At 32.1% G+C, this 18366-nt stretch overlaps 1 protein-coding gene across 4 annotated transcripts in view; it reads right to left on the bottom strand.

Moving 5' to 3' along the window:
• ADAMTS6 (ADAM metallopeptidase with thrombospondin type 1 motif 6) overlaps positions 1–18366 on the bottom strand; it is a 277799-nt gene that overhangs the window by 95548 nt on the left and 163885 nt on the right. For all 4 annotated transcript variants that reach the window (XR_009054769.1, XM_057742536.1, XM_057742554.1 and 1 more), the window contains one exon: positions 13460–13601. Coding sequence is in view for 3 of the 4 variants with exons in the window: in XM_057742536.1 (XP_057598519.1) it covers positions 13460–13601 (142 nt within the window). In the remaining variant the exon portion in view is untranslated. The remainder of the gene's footprint in view (positions 1–13459; positions 13602–18366) is intronic.

Genomic DNA, 18366 nt, shown 5'->3' with positions numbered 1-18366 from the left:
CCATTTCACAGAATCATTTTAATATTTGTCTTTATAATTCTTATTTCAGTGGATAAAGTATATCTTAGTTTTTAATGTTGATTAGAATCTTCTTAAAATAATGTGCAGAAATTTCATGAGTAGGGATGAGTAGTGAGAAAGAATGAATATGTAGAAAGGAAACATATGTTTATTACTCCCCAAAACATACAATAGCACAAACTTTCCAATTACTAATAGAGTTCCCAAGTACGTGATTTCCTAGACCTTCTGAAATACTCAAATAAAAGAGAGAAAGACTATGGGAATGGACAGGGAGTGATTTATAAAATTCATATATGCCTAAAGAACAATCTAGCAATGTTATTTGCAGTTCATTAATGTAGCCCACTTTCATGAAAGGGAAATTTGGTTTTGAACAAATGCTGCTGTTTATGTGCCATTTCCATAACTGATATATTTCAGATGTTATTTGGAGCTGTCTTGTCTTCCTTACTGTGAGTTCTCATTATCCCACCTCAGCATGGGAGAATTACAACACTTATTGTAATGCTGGCAATATAAAATACCTCATTTTGTTCACACATATTAATCTATCAGATTTTAAAATAAGCTGTCCAACATATCCCAAAGTGTTTGAATAGCCAAAAAAACAGATTACTTTGAAGAAAATACACAAATTTTTCAGTTTATTTTTATATATGATCACCAACTAGCATCATTTCTGATATTAAACGTTTTTAATTTAAACTGGGATCATTAAGTAAAAAATATATATTAGCAATAAAGATATATTAATCTGGAATGTAAAGATACACTTATACATAACATTCAATTCTATTGCGATTATTCCCCAACTGCTCTTTTATTCTCAAAACATAATTGTAAGAACTTATGCCACATATCACAAGAAAAAAAATTTGTAACTGTGGAGCGTGATAGATGTTAATTAGATTTATTGTTGTGATCATTTTGCAATATATACAAATATTGAATCATTATGTTGTATACCTGAAACTAATATTATTTGTCAATTATATCTTAAAATTAAAAAAAATTTATGTCACATAAAACACAATTCAGAAATACAGTGGAAACATATTGAATTCATTGGTTAACCATTGCTACAAATGAAGATGCCTCACAGAGTACAGCAAAAAGAAAGAATCTTTTTGGGCCTCTCTTTAGGGTGCTCCACTCCACCAGGCAGAGAAAGAGATATAAAATTTATATTAGACCTTCAAAATACTTCTTAAAATTTATCTATTATATCTAATTTATTTATCTACTTTAAACTCCATGTGGAGAACTACCGAGTTAGAATAATGTTAAAACATCAGAAAAGAAAAACATGTGCTGTGGATCATAATATAAAGACAAAGCTTTCCTGTTCTTACAATCAAGGTATTACAAATTCTACCTTCTTTCAAAGCCTCAGTTTCTGTTTAAAGAGAAAGTTATTTATACTACTTTAGTCTTCCTTTTCTATAGGAGATGGTTTCTTCCTATACGTACCTAAATATATTCTCTCAGTTTATTTTAAAAGCAGAATTAACATGTAAAAGTAGGATTAACATTTTAAGGTCTTATTATCCCAGTGTCAAAAATACTCATATTCAAAGAGAAATATGTTCACAAAAACAGAGCAGCATTGCTAGGACAATGTATTAAGAAATTACTAACAAAAGTATCCATAATCCTGGACCATACTCTTGATATTTTATAATTTTTATTAGGTCTAAATCTTACTTTAGACAGAAGTAAAACAAGCCTAAAGTTTCTTTAGACAGAGCCATGCAATGAAAAGTCTATCATTAAAAAGGACAATATTCATAGAATCTATTAGGAAAATATACTATTTAGTCAAGTTATAGAAACTCTATTTTCTGAAAATCTCTACCCCAAATGGCAAATGCCTCAAGATACTTTAATCTCAAGATTCACAATAGGGTCCTCTGATAAAGCCCTCTTATCCTTTAGGGAAGTGCACATTTTGAAAGCTTGATTTCTACTTTAAAAATATTTTATTATGTTAGTGGGCTCCTGGGGATTTGAATTCTGGTAGGGCATTAACTTCTCACAGATTGTTGTTTAAAGTATGGGACTAGAAATCTGTGTATTGGAAACACTCTCAAGATGTTAAACTAGTCTTGGAGAAGATTCTGAAGAGTTTTCAAACAGACCTCTCATCTAGAATATTAACTTGGATACTTTCTGGGATAACAAAAACCAATAAAATTTTATTTCTTACTGAGAAAGCAAGAGGTACACTTCCTGAAAGAATATGAGAATAATTTCACACTTTCAGAAATACGCTTCTTTCTCTAAACTGCTGGATCCTAGACCATGGTTGATATATTTGCATAGGAATATCAGTTCCAATTACACACATATATCAGTTGCTGAATAAGCACCATAAAGTAGGTCCCAAAGTCTAATTAAGTTAAATGAATGCTGAAACATTTTTACTCTTGGAGAATTTATATAAGGATCATCATAGTGTGCGGGTAAATTTCCCTAAATAAAATACATAAGGTGATAGAGTATAGTTAGTGAAAGGGACTGATGATTTTTTTTTTTGACTATCCACCAGCTTAGATCTAGAAGAACATAATTCTCTTTCACATACTCATAATTCTTCATAGGAGAAGTTAAGATTTTTTTAAGATTAGTTTCATAACCTATGTGAACTAGTAAATAATTGCCTGTTTGTTAGGGCAATTAATTTCCTTCTCTAAAGCTACAATTCATTTGGGAAGACTCTCTAGGAGAAATTTGGGTCTTAATGTTTACCCTTGAAATTAAGGAACGAGAGAGAAATCATCAACAATCTCCATTAAGGGAAATTTCTGTTACATGACACTGAAAATTGGAAATGATATTTCTAATTTCATGGGATCAACTTCTAACCAATTAGGAGGATTGCATGGTAAAACAAAAGTAACAGCATTATTTTCCATTCATTCAAGAATATTTGTTGAGCATCCACTATTCACCAGGTAATATGTTAGTGTTATGAAAAAATAACACTATCACTTAGATAGTGTTAGATAGGGAGAAGGCAGGGTATAATTAGACATGTAGCCAAACTGCCATGGATAAGTAATGCTCTGTGATAAAATTTTTAATATTCTGTAATGAAATTAGAAGAATGATGTCAATGTGGTTTTTTCCACTAAATTTTTAATTTTAATGAGCTGTACTTATTTATTAAATTTTATTATTTTTACTTTCTAAATTTCACAAAAGACTGTAAGATTCCTGAGTGCAGGGTGTGTTTGCTTATGGCAGTCTTTACAAAATGTTCCTACTTGGCAAATGTAAAAGTTGACACCCCTATGTTCGTACATTAATTTTTGGAGAGAAATTTTCCTAGCCTACAAAAATCTAAAAGTTTGTGGACCACTCATTAACCAAAATTTGATAATCAATGTTTGTTTAGATGTAGCTATGTGTTTACTAATGCTTTAGTAATCAATTGCTTCTTATATCCCACTATCTTCTGAATTCAATTTTTTTCTTTCTTCATATACTTAGTAGTTAATTTAGCAAAGGGCTCTTATTTTTATTTGTCTGAAAATATATTTATTTTACCTTCATTTTAAAAATAATATTTTAGTCAAATATAGAATCCTATGCTGACATTTATCTTACTAGCATTTGAAGATATTAAGTTCATTGACATCTGGACTTTACGGAGGCTGATGAAAACTCACCTGTCAGTCTAATTGTTGTTTCTTTGTGATAAAGTCTTTCTAGTTGCTTTCAAGAATTCTCTTTGTCTTTGCTTTAGTGCAGTCTCACCACTATATCTAGGTGTTCTTTTTATTTATCTATACTTTGAGGATTCGTATGTCTCTTTGATTTGGAAAAATTATTAGTCATTCTTTTAATATACGTCTTCTCCATTGCATCTTCTAGAACTCTTGTTCAACTTATATTGGACCTTCTCATTTTAACCACCATGTCTCTTAACGTCTTTTCATATTTTCCATATCTTTTTCTCTTGGGGTGCTAAGCTTTTTGCTTATTGACTTCATGGTGGACTGTTTCCTCATGTTGTTTTTTGTTTGGTATTTGAGCTTATCTTCAGTGAATGTTGTTTTTTCTTTGTCTAACCCATGCCTCCTGAGTTGTAGAAATGTAACCTCATGCATTTGTTTCTATCATACACTCCCAGAGGTCACAGTTTTCACGTTGATTTATTTGGTCAGCACCACCTATGTAGACAACGTAAAGTCTTATTCTGTTTTTATGTGAGGCAGAAGCCTAGGGCTTCAGTTTCTCAAGGGAACTATTTTTCCCCATCAGAGCACAGGGGAGACAAGCTTATTTATCACTTCCATTTAGTTCTTTCTTCACAGAAAGATGACGCTTCTAAAGTCCTGGCTTTATGAAAGGGTCTCTGTTCTAGTTCCTTAGTTCATGCCCAAGTTGATGTATCCTATCCCAACATGGGCAATATCGACTCACCAAATTACCAGTTGAACTAAAACTCCCTTAATTTCTGGCACACCCCTACTTCTCCTTCTTTGGGTTCTGATATATACAAGCTTTCTACTGAAAGGTGATAAATGCATTCTGTGGGAAACCTTTCAGTCTTAAAAATTACTTACTAAAGAAAAACAGGGTTTACAAAAAACATGGGGTTGGAGCAGACCACTCAAAACCTACATAACTTTACAGCCAGAAAACAAACAAAAACATCAATAGTATTAATTAAACATTTGTACTGTTAAATCTCTGCTGGCATTTGTTCTCAGCGTGCCAATCAGTTGATCCTCTGTAGGTTTAAACTCTGTGGCTTGTGATGCTTCCTTTTTAGAGATGTGGGTCCTTAAGGGTATTTGCCTCCAACAGAGACCTTTCATAAAAATTAAGAAGTTGGCTTCAGGGAATAGCTTCTTTATCAATCAGCTTTTAAAAAATAACACACATGGATGCATCTTCACAGATTCTTCACCTGCCCTCGTGACTCCATTATCTTAGTGTTTCGGAAATCAAGCCACTAAGCTATCTATGTCCAGTAAAGAAAGCCCATTGTTTCTAAGAGTCTTTATGTTACTGCTATAGATCTTCTCTCTGTGAGAAAACCTGCCCAAGAGCTTCATATCATTAATGCACTAGGAAACAATCATAAATGAACAAACAAGATTATGCATTATACTGGCAACATTCCACAACTTGTCAATTTTGCCTATGTCTCTTCTCATCACAGGAATACATGTTGTAGATAAATAAATGATATTTAATTATATTTTGTTTTACTTATCTAGCAGTTCCTGTTTTTATAACTGAAGGAGTGATTGTGTTTACTCATTGTCATGTTTTTGAAACATGACTTTAAAAAACCAATTATAGGGCTTCCCTGCTGTTGCAGTGGTTAAGAATCCGCCTGCCAACGCAGGCGACACTGGGTTCAAGCCCTGGTCTGACACAATCCCACATGCCGCAGAGCAACTAAGCCCATGCGCCACAACTACTTAGCCTGCGCTCTAGAGCCTGAGAGCCACAACCACTGAGCCCATGTGCCACAACTACTGAAGCCCGCGTGTCTGGAGCCCATGCTCTACAAGAGAAGTCACTGCAATGAGAAGCCTGTGCACCGCAATGAAGAGTAGCCCTTGCTCCCCGCAACTACAGAAAGCCTGTGTGCAGCAACGAAGACCAAACACAGCAAATAAAATAAATAAATAAATAAATAAATAAATAAATAAAATAAAAAAGTGTATGTGTCAGAACCATCAAAAATCAAAATCTCTCAGAAATGTAAATAATCCTTTGGGTTATAATAAAGACCTATGCTGAAACAGCATTTAAATAAAAACCAATTATATAAAGTATTGGAGACAAAATATGCATACCGACATAGAAGTCAATGCAACTAATGGGGAAAAGCTAGGGGGTAGACAGGAAAGTTGTTAAGAGAGTAGATCTTAATAGTTCTGATCACAAGGAAAATTTTTTTGTTTTCTTTTTATTTTATCTATATGAGATGATAGATGCTAACTAAACCTATTGTGGTAATTATTTCACAACATATGTAAATCAAACCATCATGCTGTACACTGTAAACTTATACAGTGATCTATGACAATTATTTCTCAATAAAACCGGGGAAAAGTTTTAAAAAAGCTGGGGGCAATGCAGATTTCAGTTCAATGTACAGAAAAATCTTCCAAAAGTCAGACCTGAGCAATCAAAATTAAAACTGAAATTTCCCATCACTGGAGATACTCCAGTAGTATACACTTAATAATCTCTCAGCAGCAATGTTGTAGGAAGGAAAAAAAGAAAGATACTAACATTTTTTCAGGGTATACTGTCAACTACCGTGCTAGGCATCTCTGTATTTGTATCTCATTTAATCATCATAATCTTCTTAGGAAGTGTGAGAAATTTAGGTTCAGAAAGACTTAGCACTTTGCTTCACTCCTAACTAAATCTAGATTTGAATCAGCTGTCTGATATCAATGCCCAAAATATCTCCACACAATTAAGCTACTTTTCAGTTTCTTTTAAATGTATCAAGATTGAATAAAGTCATTGGCTAACGAAGGTTGATTAGTAAAGGTTTACTTGTATTTTAATATAATACAAAACCTCACTACATGTTCATAATACTCTCCTACCCTTTACCTGTAAAGGAAGATATCTCAAATTAAGACTATTACGCACTAATTCATAATATATTGATTCAATATATGAGCTTAGGCATCAACTTATACATTAATAGTACTGGAACTTCTAAATGTAACATCCCCACTTAAAGATACTGTTAACATACTCCTCAAAAGTATTCCATGGTCTTCCAAAAGACAAGACATTTAAAATATTCCTACTTAATTTCTATTCTATTTGATTTTTCAAATGAATGACATGGTTTGCAAACATTAATAACAATAAAAATATTAACACGTATAAATCATAATTTAAAATATATAGAGATTGGAGTTTTAAAGTAGTTATCTAATGAAAAATAATTTACTTGATATTCAGAAGGTAACTTTGTAAAGAACTGAACTCAGGCTCCTTTGATCAGAATAGAATAATTGATTATTTTACAGTCAAAGACCCTTTCAGTACAATAAAAGAAATTAGGATTATCTTTTCTAATGTTTCCATTCTTTTCAGGTAACTGTAGCTATTAAATGATGCTTAAAAATGGGAAGAAAAGCCCTTTGATTTACCTGGGAAAATTAAACTTTGCAGTTTATATAAGGGATATCATAAAAGTGCAAAACCATTTCATAATTATTGTATCATTAAGAAAGTAAAACAGTATATGAAGAGAAAATGGCATTTTTATTGCTTGATGGTTTTTGTTTTTTAATTTTTTAAACGACTGTAAAGATCAATAAAGAGATACACACAAATTTTCTGCCCTTGGGAAACCCTAAACCCTATGCTATCCTGGGTCCTTGGTTCTGGATATGAAACATTCTCTTTGTCCTCATTATCCTATCCGGAACATCTCTCAACAGCTGTTTGCAATAAAGGATCCTGACAGCCACGGGAGAGAGCAGAGCACTGAAGAAGTCAAGAAGGAGCATCAGTGATTAGAAACGTTACTGATCATTGTATCACACAAAGGAAAATTGAAAACCAACATATGGTGCCCTGTGGCCTGGCTTCAGGTGTTTAGTAGCCATTTGAAGAAAGAGAATAATACATCCTTATTTCAGCTTTAAATAGGTTAATCCTTTTATGTGGGTAATTTAAGTGCAAGAGATCCTAAGTATGCAAAAAAAAAATTATATATACATGTTTTTTGTTATATATACATTAAATAGACATACATATATACCTAAACAAACAAAAAAACTACCTTGAAATGCACATTAAATAATTAATTATCAATTTGAAGGGGTTAAAAATTATTAAATTGTTTTAAAAAATACTTCTAAGAAGCAAACCCAGAGTAAAAACTACTAATCTCTAAGAATACAAATGATCACAAATCTATGATTTTTCTTGAAATTTAAGGAAAAATAAAAATTAAATCACCTTCTTGTCAAGTATATGCCTGATAAATATATATGTTTGGACTCCAAAAGAATACTGAGGTGTTAAAACAATTCCATGCCTTTTATTTCCTAAGCCCATATCACCCATATCGTAGAACAGTTATGCCACCTTAAAATCCTCAAGGAAAGTGATTCTACAATCTCCCTCAGTACAAAATTCCAATATTTAATAACTTGAAATTCTTCCTACTACCTAATCGACAACCTTCCAGCGGTAAAAATTAAGGCAACTGTGTTTTCTTTATGCTCTTGGTGGGGAAGGAGAACAATTTGTTACCAGCAATCAAACTATAATAAATGTTCCAGAGCCTGAAAGTAATTTTGAAGCCAACATTCAGCTTTCTTTTTTTACAGGCTACTCAAACTCAATTTCTTTAAACTTCCCTTATATGTACTTCTAAGTATTTCACTATTATCCTCTCCCAACTTATCTGCATCTCTTTAAAAAAAATTAGGTAGGTAGCCAACAGTACCCTAAAAAGACTAATAAAGTATTTTTATTGGGATGATTCTCAATAAGAAAGCAAAAATGACTTGAATCTTAGCTAACTGATAGTGATAAAATAATAAACAGAAGGGAGTAAGCACAAAAACATTAAAAACTGAGTCTAAGAAACAAAATAGGTCAGTCTTAAGTACACTCCAAGGAGATAATACCCTGATTAGAGAACTCAAATATCCTATCTCTAACAGGTTACCCTTACTGCTGAGAGCTATACTTCAGGCAGACAAAGCTTGAAGGCATGCTTATTAAAGATATTAATTGGCATGTTAATAACAATTTATACTGTCCTATACTTTAATTCTATGCTTACCAAACAACCTTTGATAATAAATTGATCTACTGGGTAGACTTCCTTAGGTAATAAAGTATTCAAATTTCAGTACAGTTCACTGAATATAAACAGAGAGGCTATATATCTTACTATAAATTAATAAATCCAATTTTACATATAAACATATATTCCCTTTGATCTTTCATACGTAATATCAGATCCTAAAAATCTCTCATAACTTAAGGTGTGGAACAAATATAATACACTTAGCCATTTATAGATTATTCTATCATTAATCACTTAATTGAGGTATGCAGAAGAGAAACATTAAAAAGTTTAATGATCTGTAAGTAAAATAGAGCCCTTGCCACAAATACATTTCCCCTGGAAAGATTCAAAATGAATGAGAAGTCTTAAAGTTTCCAAAGTTATGTCATATTTTCTTTTTGTATGTTCTGTTTCCACGACAATATACTGGGATATCTGCAATATTAAAGTCAAAATTATGGATCCCACACATTTCTACACATAAATACCTCTATTCATTTCATAAAATTATGGAGCAGTACCCTCCTGTAAAATAAGAATAAATTTGCAGTTCCCCAGAAAAGCAAGGGCATTGCTATAAGGGAGTATCATCAGTGGCAAAGTTGCTTAGTATTCTGTGTAGTGTATGTTTGGAAGCGAACAGAAAACGGAAGAGAAAAGGACATAGATCACTTTACAAAAGTTATCAATCTTCCAATATGGTTTTCCCAGATTGCAAAATTATATTTGTTTCCTAAGATAATGTGTCTTCGAAATTCTGTGATCCTCTGCACACCAATAAGTTCTCCTGGTCTCATTCATTAAAAATCTTTCAATAATTTTTCACTGCTGTTAAGATAAAAACCTAGAATTCTTAACATGGCCTATAAGTCTGATTTGGTTCCTACTTTTTTCCTGCCTCATGTATATGATGCTTGCTTTGAGAGCTTCAGCCAATGTGGTTGAAGAGCTTCAGCTCTCAGCTCTTCAAATACACAGCTTCAGGGTCTTCACAAAGGTTCTCTCTCCTCTCTCTCTTTACCAGATAACTCTTCTCACTCATTTATTCACCAAATATTTTCTCAGATCCTATTATGAGGCAGGCATTGTGCTACTCACTTTATAAATAGCCATGAACAGATAGGCAGGCAGTAAAGTAAAATGAACAAGTAAAATACATAGTATGTTAGAAAGTAACAAATGGTAAGGAGGAAAATAAAGCAAGGAAACAAGACATGAAGTGAGTGTGTTTGTGTATGTGTGTGTGTGTGTGTGTGTGTGCATGTGTAATTTTAGATAAGGTTGTTAGAGAAGGCCTTACCAAGAAGATCACACTTAACTAATTAATAAGTAATCAAATAAGCAAAACGATTATGGATTGTAATAAGTGCTATTAAGGAAATAAAAAGCATAATTTTCTTTATGCTTTAACTAGGAACATAAATGCAAGTAACTGGGAGAAGCCTTTGTATAGAGATGGATGAGACAGAGAGTCTGTCTGAAGAGAAACTGCATGTGAGCTGAGATTGAAGGATGAGAATGAGTCAAAATGTGACCCTTAGAGTATCTTAATATGCTCTCCAAAGTACAGATGGCTCAGATTCTCCTAAAGCACAACTAGCATATCAGCTATATCGGATGATATAATGGATGACATAGATATTTATAGAGGAAAGTCTATATCTGCCATGTGTCAGGTAAATGAAAAGCACTTTGCATACCTGTCTTACTCTTTAGCCTTCTGAAGTTTTCAAGAACAAGTTAGCTCCTGTTCACTGTAAAAAGTGGCTGAGTAAAATCTATTGGTGGTCAATGAACATTTAGGTTGTTTCTATGTCTTAGCTATTGTGAATAATGTTGCAATAAATATGAGAGTACACACTCTCTTGAAGATCCTGATTTCAGCTTCTCTGGATATATACCCAGGAGTAGGACTCCTAGATCATATGGTAGTTCTATTTTTAATTTTTTGAGAAAGCTCCATATTGTTTTCCACAGTGGCTATGCAAATTCGCATTCCCACTGATAGTGTATAAGAATTCCCTTTTCTCTACCTTCTTGTGAATACCAGTTACCTTTTTTTAAAAAATAACAACCATCCTAACAGGTATAAGGTGATATCTCATTGCAGTTTTGGTTTGCATTTTCCTGATGATTAATGATGTTTAGCAACTTTTCATAATCCTGTCTGTCATTTGTATGTTGTTTTTTGAGAAATGTCTATTAAGCTCCTTTGCACATTTTAAAAATTGGATTATTTTCTTTTTTTGCTAAAACTGTAGGAGTTCCTTATATATTTTGGACATTAACCCATTATCAGATATATGGTTCACAAATAATTTCTCCATACGCCATAAACTGCCTTTTGATTTTGTTGTCTGTGCCTTTGCTGTTCAGGGCTTTTTATTTTGATGTCATCTTACTTGTTTATATTTACATTTGTTGCCTGTGATTTTCATATCGAGAAATCATTGCCAAGACCAAAATCAAGAAGCTTTTTTCCTATATTTTCTTCTAGTAGTTTTGTAGTTTTGGGTCTTACATTTAAGTCTTTAATCCACTTTGAGCTAATTTTTTCATATGTTGTAAGATAAGGGGCCAGTTGTATTCTTCTGAATGTGGTTGTCCAGTTTTTCCAAAGCAATTTATTGAAGAGACTATCCTTTTTCCACTGTGTATTTTTGGCACCTGACTGAAAATCAGTTGATCGTATATGCATGGGTTCATTTCTGGGTCTCTATTCTGTTCCACTGGTAAACTGCCAAATGTATCTAAAATGTATACTAATGAGTCTACTCACAAAGAATTCAGGCAAGATTTTTCATAACTACAGATGTAATCATTAATAATCCCCACAGTGACCACATGATGGAGATGGAAAGCTGACCACTGCTGCAGTTCTGGGCCATTCTGCAGATCATTGTTTAAAATCTTCCCTGCCGTCATTAGAGACCTGCTAGTTGAAAGAGGGATCATTTCATGATGCTTCAACAACAAATGTATCTCCTCACTAAAAGGTTACAGTGCTTTTCTAAATCTCCAGTGTTCCCGTTAAACATTCATCTCAGGATGCTACACTCAGATAGCCATCTAAATCAGGGCTGGTTTGTTTTTCTCTTCAGCTACCATCAGAAGCATGACTTATTTACCTGACTGGATTCTCACCTTCAAAGCCATTATTATTTTCTAAAGTAGCATTTAGAATCATTTAAAATCTTAGGGATAATTCCAGATAAAACATGTGTGTTTTGGGGTGTGTATGTATGTGTGCTATCAATTGTGTAAACCCAATTTTTCAAGCACAAGCTTAAGAGGTGTAATGAATCTGTTATGACTCAAGAAATTTTGTTAGTAATATATAGCACTAAATGTAGATTAACTTTTTCACTTGCTAACAAAGAAATGAGAGACCATAGATAAGAATAATCTAACAGAAAATCTGTAATCACATTTGATCATGAATTTCAACCTACTAAACTGCAAGTATATACAAAGACCGTGATAAAAGTTTGACTGATTTTTCTGAGGGAAAAAGCAAGCCAAGGGAAAAAAGAAACCAAAACCATACAGAATTAAGAATAGAAGTACAGACTCTTTACAGAGACACAAGAAATGCCAAGGTTTTACTCAAGGCTCTAGATCTTTAGATAGTTGCACACAATCTTCAAATCTAGTGCACAAAATGTGCTGCCAAAGCCTACTAGGGATAATAATATGCTTGTCACTCAAGGGATATTTAAAAACTCACTTTCCTTTGTACTGTACCCAAGAAGAATAATTGGTATAGTACAATAAGTATATTGTTTAGTCTTAAATACCTTAAAACTTAATTCCTTTTATTACTATTTTTAAAAAGGGGTTTTAAAATACACTATTTGCATAAAAATTGGAACCAATCCTTAAAGTTACTTTTTAAATCTGAATATTTTTTGACAATCCACTCGTCATTTAAAAATCCTATTCTTTCATTCAACATGCTTGTATTGTGTATCTACAATGAACATTCCCTTATATTAGACACCTAAATCTTTCTCTGAGAAACTTAAAAAAGAATTCTTTTTACATTTTCTGAGATAGACACTGAGACTTTTTTAGGTAGACAAGAAGAGTCAATCATGATACCTCCATTTTTTTCCATACCAATTTTCATTGTTTCTCTATTTGGGTTAATGTCATCTTGTCCACACTCAGCATGTTAGAATGTGGGCAGTGGATAAAGCAACTTGAAATGACTCAATACTATAAGTAAAAGTTAAAGTAAAGACTCCTAGCCAAAGTAAAAATGTCCTTTACCTAATTATTAGAGTACCAGAAAAGGTGGGAATGGGGGAGGTTTCAAAATCATAACGTTTCAAAGACAAACAAAATCTGGCATTATAAACTCAGAACTTAAAAAAGAAATATATTAGAAAAAATTTTAAATTCTACCTGCATCCCTCACAAGACATTTGTAACTTGTTTAATTAAGGATTACTCAAACATTTAGAAATAGATATTGCACAAATGATATCAGAAAAAGAGCAATGTTAAAGGCCACATTTGTGTAAATAGTTACCTTCTGGTAAACTACATTTGCTGAAATTCCATGTTAACAACTGCGCCCTGAAAAACACATGTAAATGACTAAACATAAGGATTAAGACTTCTTACCCCATATTTACATTGGCGGGATGTTGCTCCATACTGGAAACGGCACTGTTCATCAGCATCATACACCTGACCTGGGGCCACAGCTGGATAAAGAAAGTCACGCTTGGGAGGCTCATTATCAAGGCAAGTACCACGGCCTGAACTGTTCAACATAAAGGATCAAAGGAAATTAGGTACACTGTGGACTATTTCAATCACAGTTATGAAACCATGTGTTGAGCTCTTTGTTTTAATAATTGATGCATGAAAAACAATATATTCTACAAATAAATAATCATGTGGCAAAATAGAATAGCTTTATTAAAACTTGAGTAAGTGCTCAAATAGTTTTTTCCAGCACCAAGACACAATAAAAGCATCTCATAAAACAATCTAAAAATGTCACGTTGGCCTTTAAACACTGATTTAAACTAATTTCTCAAGGAATCAAAACAATTTCATACAGCTCTAAGCTTCTTGTTTGTTTTCAGTGGAAATATAGCCACATCTGGTAGTAGAATCAAAAACATAAAATGTGGAAAAAAAATTGTGGTTGTGATCCTTAAAGACCTAATATATACACTTCCACCTTGGGCAGAACAATAGATGCTGTGGTAAGACATGTCCAAAGGTTCTTGAAATGTTTCAATAACAAATGGGCTGAATGACAGATGAGGCCAAGATCCAAAGTTCTCCTCTCAAGTATATTAGAAGTGTTTAGTCTCTCAAAAATTTCATATTTCATCTAGGATCATCAGAGTTGGAAAAGAGAATGTTCTCCTCTCTCTGTAATTTCTGCTTTTCAAAGTATGCTTGCACTCAAACATAATATTTTAATTCAGTGGAACAAATAACATAAAGATCGCCAAAAGTCAGACAGAATATCTTAGTTTAAAGAGCTTTATACTCTGCTAAATATAATTGTTCATTTTTATTTAGTCAGTGTGCATAAAATAGGACAGATGCTTTTTTACTTTCATTTCACATGTGAGTAAGTTAGAATTTTTAAAGAATTCCTATGCCAACATTTAAAAATTTTTTCCAACATTCCTGTCAATGGTGCCAACACTTGTGTTTTTTTTTCCAAATCTTTTCCATCCACTTTGCCAAAGGAAAATAATTTCACAAGTAGAAGTTCCTCAACTATTATTTAGGACAGTGCAAATTTTCATTTATAGGTAAGTAAGAAAGAGCCATGCATAATAATGTTTCATATTCACTTAAATTTTTATCATATTCTTAAAATGCAAAAGTAAATTTGTTATATAAAAATGTATATTTGCACAGTAGCAAACAAATACCTTTTAAAGACTGAACCATACTATTCATAAGGTGATAGATTCAAAGACCCAAAGAACAAAAAATTATCACCTTTATGCCCTTTTTCTTTCATTTATGTCCCTCTTGATTAATTTTTTTAAATAATAAAAATATTTAAATGTGGTACTCAAAAGATGGATGTTATTTTTGGCTATTATAATCATTTCATTTGTCACTGCTCTAGGTGTCTAACTAATAGAGAACAACCCTTTTTTTTTTTTTTGAGAATGACATTTTTTCACCCAACTATCCAGATTTCATGACAGAATGCTTTTTATTTTCTGTTTATTGTACTTTTAGAAATTGACATGTACCTCAGTAACAAAAAGTATTTCTAGATGAATTTTAATAGTAAGTTCTTTTTATTTTATTATGTAAAATATCTTACATGAGTATGAAAATTTTAGGCAAATATAATTCTATTAGTAAATTCAAATTTTATATCAAGGTTAGTGATAAAGTGGTCAATGTGAAAAGTTATAATGGAAGAAGAATTTACGAGATAATTATATTAGTAGTTTAATTTGCTAATTTTCCTCCTAAAATATTAGTTTCATCTCTATCTTCAACAAAATATAAAAGTCTCCCTGAAAGGAGCTAAATATGTAATAAAAATAAAATATCAAACTAAGTTCTATATAAATCAATGGGAAAATTTTAAGCACTGAAGTACTAAGTACAGGATCCTGCAGATAAAAATATTTGCCAATAGCATAACAAAGAAAGTATAAGATATATTCACTTAAGTGGCACCAACTCAAAATCCATTAAAAATTATTACATATAACTACTTTTAGTACCACAGAAAATTAACCTAAAAACTTAGAGAAAGAAGTATGTGGACCCCAAAAAAGAATTTAAGATTAGGATAACCTGAGGAACCTGAGGAAAAAATTCTTTCCCAATAGCAAACTGAGAATTGGCTTTAACCAAGGAGGAAACAAGAATAATTGCTTCATTTAAAGTTCTTGTTCCCAGGTATTAATGGTCTTCAAATCATGGTTCATGTTCTTTAAAAAATACCAAATCAAGTGACCATCACAGGAACCTCCAGACAACAAAGAATGCCATGCACTGTGGTCACCTGTGGGAAAATTCTTCTGAGAAAGTTTATCCCAAAAGTGATTTGTGTTTCAATTCTTTGGAAGTACCTATTGCTTTGTATTAATGTAGTCTAGTTAAATATCTAGACAAGTCTCGTTCTCTTTTCCAGTGTATTTTTGCAGAAGAACAAAACACCATATGAAATACAAGTGAAAAATCATATAGATCTTTAAATAATGAACATGTATTTGGAAATATGGCATCAACAAAGTCCTTTTAAAATGGATTTGGCTATATTTGTACAAACACCTACTAGCATTGGCTCCTGGATAGCAAGTGTGGGATATCTGCAAGGTAAATTTAAACTGTTTCTACATTTTGGGTAGAAAATGTACTACATATTTTGCTTCTAGTAACCATAAACATTACATACAGTAAAACCTTGATTAAAGTATTTGGGGTGGGGTGTGAGATAGTTTTCATACTTTAATTCTTAACTGAGGGTCAAGCTACAAAAATATTTTTTGCCAATGTTACTAAAACTTGTCTGCTACTTTCCTGTTACTTTCAAGTAAATTAAATCTTTAGACCACAATTATTAACTCTTAGAAGATAATAATTCTGGATATTTTTATGCCTCTGTGCCATCAATTACCATTATGAAGTATCACAGATACAGGTGTAGAAGGCAGAGGACATGAATCTGAGAGATGTATATATAACCGTAGGATTGCTTTTCTTTGGGTTTTTTTCTCTTAGAAAATTTCCAAGTGCTCAACCCCAATCACACTCCTCTTTGTCTCCCCAAGAACTAACGAATATTCTGATTTTTAAAATAATAATTTCTTTGGTTTCCTCAGGAATTATTCATCTCCCAATTATTCATCTGCCTGTTCTTGGATTCCATACAAAAGGAGTCATACTGCAGGTTTGCTTTTGTGACTTTATTTTTTGCTCAATATTATGAATGTGAGACACATTCATGCTGATATGTATAACTGTAAGTTGTTCACTTATATTATTCTTTAATATTCCATTTAAGACTATGCCATAGTTATTTATCCATTCTTCTATTAACAAACATTTAAATTATTTCTAATTTCTGGGAATGCAAATTATGGTGATATAAATATTTTTGTATAGTCTCCTGGTACAAATGCTTTTCTTAAAAATATTTGATATGAGTTATTTTCTTATATTTTGTAATTGTCTCCTTTTAATAAGAAGTTATGAGTAATTTTTACTTAATCTAGGGTTCTAGTTTATCAATATATCATATAATTCTTATGATACTGAGCCTAGTGTTATTTATGCTACTATTTTCAAATTAATAGTGATAATATTATATACAAATCTTCTTGAATTTTCTCATAAAATGCCACTTTCAAGTATAGCTGGTTTGTGCTCTGGTGTCATATGTGAGTCTTTTCACTTAGAAAACATAAACCTCACTCACTAATAAATGAAATGAAGAACACTGTAGCTTCCACCTATGAGATGTTACTACAACTTACTATTGTTAAGCATAGATATACTTGTCCTGAGCAAATCTGTATACATTAAAAGTGGAACTATGATTAGTTCCCTAGCAGCATATATTTCACACCTAAAAGCCCAATCCTGATTAATATCTACAGCAATATAGGTAAGTACTGAATTAATACACTCTACTTTTATTTATGCTTCTAAGACAAGGCAAAAAAATGTGTATTAGTTTGAGAACATGCTTTTCCCTTGATTATGAAATTCTTAGTAAATCAAAGTATATTTACATTTCCATAAATCCTTGCAGCATGATAACAAAGTCATATTTTATGTATTCTAATTTAGAGAAGTCTTATTTACATAGTTCAAAAATTAGCCTTGAAAACAGGAACATGAGCCAGAGTTGTCTTCAATTAAAATTTACAGATCCTTATGTAAAATATGGTCTCTTGGCTTTGTTTCCAGAACACATGAAGACATACTCCTAACTGTAATTTTAGATTTTTCACTTAAGCAATTATACTATAAAGTACAGACCTTCAGTCTACAATACAGTGGGTCAATCTAAGAAATAAATCCTTCTATATAACCCTGTACATATCTTAACAGTTTCTTAACAACAACAACAAAAAGTTAACAGATAATACCATCTCCTATTTTTTCCCACAAAATTGTGCTAATATACCTAAATTAAGCAAAAATGAATCGGGTTATCTCATCCATGGCAAGTCAAGTGTCTTACCTACTACATTCTCATAAACTGCTCTATCAGTCTTCATAAAACTAACAATATATTACCTTCTAAAATAAGTTACTTTAAGTCAGACCTTTCTCTCTTGCCCTGTATATGAGTAAGATGCTTGAATACAACTGAACTTGAGGCTTTCAATATACAAACACTATACTAATAATGTTTACTAAGTTAAGCTCTTTTTCTCTATATATAATTATGACTTATCAAAGATATTTATAGGTTAGAGTGAAGTCCTCAAAAATGTGTCAGATAAATGGAAGGAGGAGAAATCTGTTTTGCTAAGCTGTTTTTTTGGGTTCCACATAAAAAAGAGGTCCCATCTATA

Source organism: Hippopotamus amphibius, chromosome 1 (assembly GCF_030028045.1).
Source record: "Hippopotamus amphibius kiboko isolate mHipAmp2 chromosome 1, mHipAmp2.hap2, whole genome shotgun sequence".
NCBI lineage: Eukaryota > Metazoa > Chordata > Mammalia > Artiodactyla > Hippopotamidae > Hippopotamus > Hippopotamus amphibius.
The sequence above is the reverse complement of the archived record's forward strand: the minus strand, read 5'-3'. Positions and strand labels throughout refer to the sequence as shown.